Source organism: Pogoniulus pusillus, chromosome 6 (assembly GCF_015220805.1).
Source record: "Pogoniulus pusillus isolate bPogPus1 chromosome 6, bPogPus1.pri, whole genome shotgun sequence".
Lineage (NCBI taxonomy): Eukaryota > Metazoa > Chordata > Aves > Piciformes > Lybiidae > Pogoniulus > Pogoniulus pusillus.
In genome coordinates, this window is record NC_087269.1 from 33,765,382 (window position 1) to 33,775,653 (window position 10,272).

Here is a 10,272-nt window from a genome sequence, read left to right on the forward strand (position 1 = left end):
CACTTATCTTTCTCTTCTAGATCTAAGTGGCTTCAGCACTTGTGGATCTTTCATTCACAATGATCACTGTGTCTACCTCTCAATTTATTTAAACTAAGGAGGAGGGCTACCAGTCTAGTTCCAGTGCTTCCAAAATGCAGGATGAGATGCTCACCATGAAATTTCTTGATTTATTTTCTTTAAAATACTTCTTTTTTTGTTAGGTTTTGGTCAACTTAAGTTTTAGGTTATCATTACTAGCAAGGAGTCCTTACTCACTCAACATAACTAATCTCTTAAGAGCACCCCTTTTACAATTTCCCCTCATTTCCTCTTGTACACATCAGCTTCCTAAAGAAACTCTCTCAGTTATCCACAAATGCCAGAGACAAAGCTTGTTACTGAGTATGATCATACATTGTTCCAAACTAACACACTCATGAAGTAAACTGTCCATTCCACTCTTATGACACACTAGCTGTAACTTCATCACAGCAAACTAATGTTTCTTCTTATTTTTACTAGAAATCAGAGAGTTGTTTCTTCCTTCTCTACACTTTGGACATCTTACAGTACATACAGTATTCTGAAGAGCAATCTCTGAGTTTTTCAAGACAAGGAACAAGTCTACCATTTTAGTGTATGAAAATATGATGAGAAATATGAAAAAAAAAAAGGTCCTTTGATCTGTACCCTCTGACCCTGAACTCTACCAATAGAGATTTCCAGGATGTGGGGCAAATATTCGCATCATACAAAACTGGAGTTTTACCACAGAGAAATTTCCATGCACAGAGCAAGAACTTCCAGTAACATGTCTCAATTTTCAGTAAAAAGGAAGTATTCTGCAGATTTGAATCTCAGGTTAAACTTACTATTGAAAAGCTGTTGCTGATTGTTTGAAAGTGATGAGAAACAATGTGGAAATCTCACCCTTATCAAAAAAAGCCCACAAAACCTTCCAATCTCTGCTGTTGAAAGCAGAAATTAAACTGTAAGCACAGAAAGACACATCACTTCATACTACAGCCCATTACACACTGCTAAAGATTTACACTTTTATTCAGGATCAAAGTGTATCACTGTGGGAATTATATGTGTGGCCTGAGTTTTAAATATCATTAGCACCAACTAATTAGGGAACTGCAAAGTCCTCAGCTTCACATTAACAAGAAGAAACATCACATTTTTAGACCATTTAAATAATTAAAACGTCTGAGGAAACTTTACTGATGGCTGAAACACTGCCAGGCTTTGTCAATCTACAGCAGAGCTGAAAAGATAATCATCTATCTCATGAATCCTACTCCAAACTGACAAACAGATTGTCTGTAATATTAATATACAGACAACAACATTTCAGTCAAATTCCAAGTTGAGGAGAAAAGAAAAGACCTTAGGATGACAGTTTTCTGTCGACTAGGTGATCAGACAATAAGCTGAGAGAACAAGCTCATCTTGGAACAAAACTTCTGCAAGAGAAGGCATGAAGGGATAGAGGACTTTCAGGAGCTGAAAGACCTGTCTCCATAGGCAACAACTAGCTTACATAGTCTGCATTTTAAATGAAAAGCTGTAAAACTACAAACCCAAGCATCAGGATTAAAAATTGCTCCAATGTTTCTGCAAACGTTTTGGTTTAGCTTTCACCAAGGAGTCCATATAGCCCACAGAGATGTGACACCTGCATATCTGTAATTTGTGCTTTGTAGTTTCCTATTTAGATACTTGCATTTTTATTGTGGAATAGTTCAAACATCTTGCCTTCATTCTTAAATCTTTCTCTTACCCTCATACATTGAAATGGAACAGTAATAGTTTACCTAACTAAAAACAAGACACCTCTCTGGTTATACAAAAGGACTTGACTGAAGAGGTGGAACTTGAAATGTTCCCTTCTGCATATCTCCAGGCAGCTGCACTGGAAGCAAGACATCACAGGAATGTTTTGTTACAGAGCCATAGAAACTTGCTTCATATTGTGCAGTTTGCCTTTATTCTAGAGCACATCTTTGTCTCTTCTCCATTCCTTCTGTTCAGATGCCAAATGCTGTACACAATTAATTTTGTATATTTTGTCCCCATTATTTTCCTCATTCAATTTTGGTTTGTTTTTCTCATTAAGAAAGAGAGAAAGGATTCACCTCTTGCTGAGCTGCTAAATTCACCAACTTCCTCCTACCCCTCAGCCTAAAAAAGAGCAGCAAAGCAACTGTTTCTGTCACTGCTTTTCCAAGGCTATGCTCACATATATCAGATGTCTACTGCTGAACAATTTTTACTCCTCTGGAGGACAGCACTGTCGTATTTTCTCCTTCCAATCACACTTCACAACCTGTTTGTGAGAAGTGGGCTCTCCATCCTCTTGCAATGCCCTATAAATCCATCTGCCTGACCAGCCACGTGTGCAGCTGCCATGAAGTCACTGTTCCAAGGAACCTCTGCTCTTCCAGTCCTCACCTAAAGTCCCATCCAAGCACATCTTATGAAGTGCAGCATGAAAGCAAAACCTTTTGTTGCAGTCTCTATCAGATTTCCTCATTTATTACAAGGAGTTTTAGCAGACGGTCCGTATATGAAAACACACTCCATGTGTACTAACAGTTAAATCTAAGGCCTTTGAAAAGAACAAAGTGTACAGTGCAGAATAAACTACGTCCTTCAAAACACTTTTAAGGCACTGCAGATACACTAAGAAAGAACAGCCATCAATCTCACTAAACCCTCAAACCTGACATTAAACAGCTCTCTTAAAATAAAAGCTGACTACAAACCAGTTGTGGCACACAATTCAGGATACCACCTCAATGAGAAATTCACTTCCTATGCAGAACAGCAAGCCCACAGAAACATCAATAACTTTGCATAACTAAAAATTCCCAAACATACTCCAGAATTTCAGTTCTTATTTCACTTCCATCCCCACAGTAATTCAGAGCAACGTACCACTTGAAGCTATCCCACCATTATTAAACACAGGAACATCAATAAAGTAACAGAGTTTAAAAGTAGAGTGGGTATGAAATATTTAAGGCAAGCAAGACATAGATGGTTATCACAGCTTGCTATCAACTCAGTGGCAAAACTGGAAACATTATTTCACTGTATAAAGGACAGAAACATACAAAATGTCATTCAGAATGGCTTTTCAGAGAACAAGTTGTGGCAGAAAAGCATAGATTTATCTTTCAGCTATGAACTATTTGTAAAAATATAAACACAAATGTGTAAGGTACATATAGGACGCCCAATTCACTTTTTGGTTCAGTAATATATACCAGATGTTATTTAAAAATCGTTATAAAATAATCACAGTATACAGCAGGATTTCCAAAGTGGCTTGCTGACCTCAAAAATGCTTCTCAGTGGGAAATTTCATTAGTAATTTCACACCAACATGTACTAAACACGATGTTGTTAGAAATATTCACTAAGTATTATTCCTCAGTAAATAATTTCTAATAAAGTATAGAAGAATGAGATTAGCAAGACTGTAAAAATAAAAGCAATAGACAACTGACACCTTTCACATTTTGCTTCATGTGAAACAAATTCACTCCACCAAAGGTGTGCTTGTGACAGCCTGCACCTTCATATAGAGAAAGCAGAAGATCCAGAGTACTCAACAACCTAGCCAAAACACACTGCAGGAACCAATGCATCAGCCTTGACAAAGCTCATGGGAAGATCCAGAGAGGACACCACAGCCTTTCCAAGCACAATGGTGCTTTAACTTCGGGAGTCTTCAAAGTAAAATTGTACACCCTTCCCAAAGACACAATTCAAGGTAAATTATGAGATAAAATACAGGAACAACTCAGAAAAACATCATGTGACACAAATCAAAGCACATGGTTTAGTAACTCCCTGATGCCTCAAACTCCCTGTACAAGCATTCCTGTTTATTAACTATTCAAATCCGGTTCAGAAACATTACCACTTCTCCTAGGGTGGTTTTGAGTTCTTTTTTTGTTAGTTGTTTGGGTTTTGGAGGGGGGGTTTTGCCAGCATTGAGGAAAGCCTACAACACAAATCGTACTGTGCTCTTCCCAAAATATCAACAATGTTATTCTCTGGGAACTCAATACGCCAGTGGCTGTGCACAACTATTAGTTCACCAACCACACAGCAAGTGGCTGTGGGAGAGGCTGAGGGAGCTGGGATTGTTTAGCCTGGAGAAGAGGAGGCTCAGGGGTGACCTTATTGCTGTCTACAACTACCTGAAGGGTGGTTGTGGCCAGGAGGAGGTTGCTCTCTTCTCTCAGGTGGCCAGCGCCAGAACGAGAGGACACAGCCTCAGGCTGCGCCAGGGGAGATTTAGGCTTGAGGTGAGGAGAAAGTTCTTCACTGAGAGAGTCATTGGACACTGGAATTGGCTGCCCAGGGAGGTGGTCGAGTCGCCGTCCCTTGGGCACTTCAAGGCAAGGTTGGACGTGGCACTTGGTGCCATGGTCTAGCCTTGAGCTCTGTGGTAAAGGGTTGGACTTGATGATCTGTGAGGTCTCTTCCAACCCTGATGATACTGTGATACTGTGAAGTAGCATTGTGTTTACCATGATAATATAAGGACAAAAGAGTTAACACTAAAGTGCATCACTAAGCTTTCTTTTTCCTCTACAGATACTCTGTAGAATTTGACTAGAAACTAGAAAAGAATCTGAGGCAAATGTAAAACCGAAATACAAGACACTAATTTCCTATGCGCCTGCTCTCTCTGGAGTTTCATTATACATGAACAATGCTGTCTTTAAAAAGCAGGTAAGCAAAGTCTTTCTAAAGTAAGTTATTTTTTAATTAGACTTTTGGTTTAGTCCAGCTATAATGCAGTTACAAATTACACAGCTGGATACAAAAGCTCCAAGCAGGTTTTAGACCTAAAGAAGACATTACAAAATCAGCCTCTTTCACACAAGCAAGGTCTACTTTAAAATAAAATGTAAATAGACTTGTTTCTTCTAAAATATTAATCTCTGCTTTCTTAGTTTGCTTTTACCTTTAGCTGCTACTAACCGATTTCTTCATCCCTTTGCACTTAAGTGAGCACCTTTCAAAGGTTACTCATTTCAATTCAGTTAGCCTATCCTGCCCTTTCTGCTACGATTAACAGACATTCCGTACTAACAGGTGTTCCACTCTGAAAGGTGGTTCAAGCATCAGGAAAGAAGAAAGCTGTTAAGAAGCATTTTTGCAGGTGATTTTGGACAATGCAGCACATCCATTCACTTCTCCAAACCATCTATCTGAGCTGTCCCACAAAGTCTATCCTTAAGACTCATGACAGCAGATCTCAAACACACCCACCACACACCTCCTTGTGAATAAATGGAAAAATCATATTTATTTCCAGCATCTAAATCCGTTCATTTACTGAGAGAATTGTAACAAGGCTCCAATACCCCACAGGACTTTTCAAGTGCCAGAAAGCCAGGAGCTAGCTGTTACTAAAAGCAACATATTTCTTCACGATTTTTGAGTAGGGTTAAGGAAACAGCAGCTGAGCAAGACTTCATCTGCTGCTGTTTCTCCCAACTGGTGTGAGGCAGCTCACGCTGCCCCGCAGAAGCACAAAGACCAGTAGCCAGAAGATGCAATTGCCCTGTGCTAGCACTCAGGGAATAAACAGAGTCAAGCTGAGAGCCAAGGTGCAGAGACACAGGTCAGAGACAGAGGATTACAGAGGTCTCGCAGTAAGCTACTGTCACTCACAACCTGCAAAGCCCCTTGCCAACAAGTATTGTAGCAGTCTCTATCAGAGAGTGACAACTTGCAGCAAGCCCACAAAAAACAGCATCCAATTGCTACTTATGCCATTAGCATTTTGGATCAGGCTGTCATCTGAGCTGATGATCCTGACAGGGATCTACACCGCACCTCAAGTCAGCACATCTAGGATAAATTCCCTTCCCTGAAAAGCAACTGAGAAGTTGTTCTTGTAAAATCTACGCTACAAAGCGTTAAAACTGCTACATCAAGCATTCTGGAGCAGGAGCATTTTTCAATTAAGGCTTTTCAAATCCAGTGTCTTCATCTCAGTTAAAAGAATAAATTAACAGAGTAAAGCTTATTATACTTCATTTTTTTTAACACCACAGAAGATGCCTGGCTACAGGAGGCCAATTTACACAAGTTAAATTACTGAATCCAGCATCCAAGAGTAAACATGTATGTACCTGTAGCCATCAGGGAGTAAACTTCTTTTTGTTATTAGAAGTGCTCTGTACGTGTATGAGGCCTGTCAGTTCAAAACCAGTACAAAAAAATAAAATCGATTTAGGATGTTAAAGGTTACATAGCTTACACTGAAATGGGCTGGCTTTGTTACATCAAACACTGAAAACCAGAAAAATGAAGTAAGAAATCCAAGTTCTACTGACTTCAAAATGAACTCTCTGACCAAGACATACCTACACCCCACTGAAGTATTTCAGCTTTTGTCACGCACAGCAAACCAATCATTTGAAAAGCACCATCACCACCACCCACTTCTGAAGTTACTCCTATTTAACTGCAGAAGTTGTGCTGTCCCCATACTCAGTTCATTAAATTTGACATCTCCTTGGTAGTGTTTTTTCACCAAAAAATTGAAGAGGGTTATACAGAAAATGCACTTCTGGTAGTGTAGCAGCAAAACCAAAACTCGCTACTTCCCATCTCACATACACAGCATCTCAGACATTCAGACATGTGATTCTTCCCAATCTAGGCACCATCCATTCCATTTCCTATAAAAGACCTTGCAGAAACATACCATGAGATTACACATTACAACTGCTAAATTTGTATAAATCAACTCTGCAAATTACCTTTGTTATTTCTTCATAATACCTGACATAAAACTTTTGTCTTCTATTACTATATTTCTGCACTGCTAGGCAACACTTCAAATTTACCTAGCTTTCTCCCCACCTTGCTCCCTCCCTCAGTTTGTTACCAATAATACCAGGTGAGACAAAAGAGTAGAGTTTGCAAATTTGTTTGGACATACCCTTAGTCTAAGCTACCTTTACCAATCTCTCTACTAAAGCAGCATCTCCGTTTACAAGTTTTAGGTGAGAGTTCGTATGTTCATATGAAGTTAAAAAGCACACAAGCCTGCCAAGTAAACACTTCTTCTGTTTTCCAAGTGCAACTACTTAATGTAGGCATCCTATGCTTAATTAATGCTTCTTTTCAATCCTATGACACAAGGGTTAAGTGTACAATAAAACTACCAGGATCCTGTCTGGTAAGCTATTTAAATAATTCCCAAACTGTACGCATCTATGCTGACATGGACAATACTATGCACAAACACAGAAGATGTCATATCAACACATCAGCACAGATACCAGAGGAAGGAAGAAGATCATTTTCTACCTTGTAAACCTTAAACGAATAATATTCAAAACATTAAAGACAACGGTGAGAGCTAGAAAAAGTGAAGTGTCTCTGCAGCACTTGCACAACTGAAGGCTCACAGATGAATAGTCCTGTGGCTCAAGGAGTCACCTTCACCTACAGCACACAGGAGGGTTAGTCATTTCACCTGCTATTTTGACTACCTGTCAGTTTCGTTTGCGCTTCACAGCTCATCCTCAACACTTGATAAAAATCAAAGCTGATTCGTGACACTACAATGTCTACAACAGGAAATTGGTATGCAGCACCAAGCTGCCAGCACAGCAACACAGTGAGGAGCTTGAGCTGGCTGGTGCAGGAGTAAATGGATGAAGGTTTAGAATCACAATGGAGAAATCAGAAAACTTTCTATTTAATTATATTTACATGCAAACAGTGCTCATTTCAACTTCCAGGAAAGTTCATCTCCAGTCACTTGCACGCTAGAGCAACACAACCAAGTATTTTGACTGCAAATGTGTTTACATTACAGACTACGTAAACCATAGCACAAAGTCTCAGTAGCCTGAAAAAAAAAGTTACGTTTTGCATTCATTATTTCACTGCTTGCTGAATTAGAAGTGGTTTACTCAGTTGTGCACACACTTGAGCATATCAAGACAGGATGTCGACTAAAGATGCCAGTTTTCCAAATAGCCTACAGGTTGCTAGAAAAAAAATAAAAGTCAAATACCTTTTCTCTCTCCACCCAAGATGTCAAAGAACACACAGACTGAGTTTTAGATTTAAGAAAAATACGTCCTTTTTGCAAATTAAAATCGGATAAAAATAGAAGATAATCAGTCTCTAGCAAAAGCACCTAAAGAACTTTAATGCACACAAACATTTCCTCAAGTTGTTTACAAACAATACACCTACCGGGGGTTCAGGAAGATGCTGTGTTTCTAACAGGCAAAAACAAAATGTCTGACTGATATGATGTCTTAGCCCCTTTCAACATTAGAAGGCACTCTCCTGCTACCTAATTAAGACACATTTTCTTCTCGTAAAGTATTAACAAAACACACACTTCCCCGACTAGCACTATATTTGTCATCCTTGAATAAATTACTTCTGTATTGTATTTCATGCAGTCTTCCGGCCAACATCCTGCTAGACACTGAACGCTTAATCCTGGGAACAGACCAGGGGTTTGCCTAGACAAGCTCCATTTCTTTGCTAGGTATGTCGACAGCGACAGAAATGATTATCAATAAAATAGCCACTATGCATGTAATAATGTAATCTCATGTGAAAAATCTGAAGGGAGCAAGCACATGCAGGTGAGATTGGTCTCTCTCAAGGCATCTCTATCTGCACTGACAGGAACGCTCAGGATAGCAAATACAAGCATCAGAGTTACCTTTAATTGGTCTTTAACCGGTTTCCTACTTCGTTTGCATGCAGGCTATGACCATTACAACATCTAAATAATCACCCTAACCACTGATTTAGCAAAAGCCTCTCAATCTAACTGCGAACTCCCAGCTCACAGAGAAGAAAACAATGTCATATTCGCTGTATTTTTATATGTACTTTTCTGAGAATTGATGCCTAAAGACATCATATAAACTGATGGTAAATTCCAAGTTATCCTCACGGTGCTCATAAAGCAGCAGCTGAGCTCTTCCTGGGACAGAGTGGTGTGTGCGGCTCGCACTGTTTGAAGAGGTTCATTTTAAATACATTTTTTAAGTAAGCTCTTGAAAAAACGCAACTAACGAAAGAGTAAAAATAAATCAAACATTTGTTCGTGACTAAGACACTATCCTGCAACAAGCCGCTCCTGCACGGTGAATGGAGATGTGGCGGATGAAGAGATAATCCGTAATCTCCTCTGATTACTTGGAGAAAAAAATCTTCACTTTGAGAAACTTCAGGGAACACCCAGCACTGCTCTTCCTGCTTCTCACCCCAACCCCCTGCCAAACCCCCCTTTCTCGAGCCCTGGCCGTTCGGAGAGCAGGGTCCAGGGGCAAGAGGCGACACGGGGTCGCCTCCCCGCCGACAGCCGAGCCGGGCCGCCCACGCGGTACGGGGAACCGGAGGAACCACCTCGGCTCCGCACTGGTTTCCCTCTCGGTCCCGCAAGGTCCAAGAGCGGCGCAAAGGGCGTGGGGTGACCCCACTTGCCCCTGCCCTTCCCGGACGGCCATAGTGACAGCCAGGCCCGCCTGTGGCAAACTCGTCGCAACCGCCACCCCCGGAGGGTGCAGGCTGGGAGCCCGGTGGCGGTGGGGCGGGAAGGCCGCGGATGGGGCAGGGCTAAGGAGAGGGCGGCGGAGACTGGGCCCGCCCCGCGTGGACACCCCCGCGGTGGGGCACCCCTCACACGCACCCCCCACACGGCCGCCCGCCCTCTCGCCCGCCGCCGGGCCCGGCCCGGCGCGGCGCCGCCTGCACTCACGATGGTGACGCTGGCCTTGCGCAGGTCGCGGTTCTCCTCCTGCAGCGCCTTGCACTTGAGCTTGTAGGTCTCCAGCTCGATCTTCAGCACCTTGTTCTCCTGCTGCAGTGAGGCGAGGCGGTTCGTCAGCTCTTCCAGCCGGAACGGCGAGATCACGATCCCGCCGGCTTTGCCCCCTGAGCCGCCGCCCGCCACCCCCGAGCCGGGCCCCGCCGCCGGGCCGCCCGCCATCAGCGGCCCCGTCGGGCCGCCGCCCCCGCCGCTGCCGCCAGCGCCGTCCGTGTCGCTCTCGCTGGCGCTGTCCGCCATCGCCGCCGCTCCCGCCCGCTGCCGCCGCCGCCGCCGCGCCGCCAGGCGAGCAGGGGGCGGCGCCGGCCGCGCGCCGGCGCCGCGGCCTTTCCGAGCGGCAAGAGGGGCCGCCCGCCCTCGCCTCCCGCCCACAGCGCCGCCTGCCGGACAGCGCCAGCACTGCAGCCTGCCGGGCAGCGCATAGGGTGTCGCGTCGGCAG

The 10,272-nt window shown here is 43.0% G+C and overlaps 1 protein-coding gene across 1 annotated transcript in view; it reads right to left on the reverse strand.

Annotated features, from left to right (window-relative positions):
* CCDC6 (coiled-coil domain containing 6) overlaps positions 1-10,072 on the reverse strand; it is a 50,544-nt gene extending 40,472 nt beyond the window's left edge. Inside the window, exon 1 of the mRNA XM_064145158.1 lies at positions 9,764-10,072. Within this exon, the coding sequence (XP_064001228.1) occupies positions 9,764-10,072 (309 nt within the window). The remainder of the gene's footprint in view (positions 1-9,763) is intronic.
* Positions 10,073-10,272: the final 200 nt, after the last annotated feature.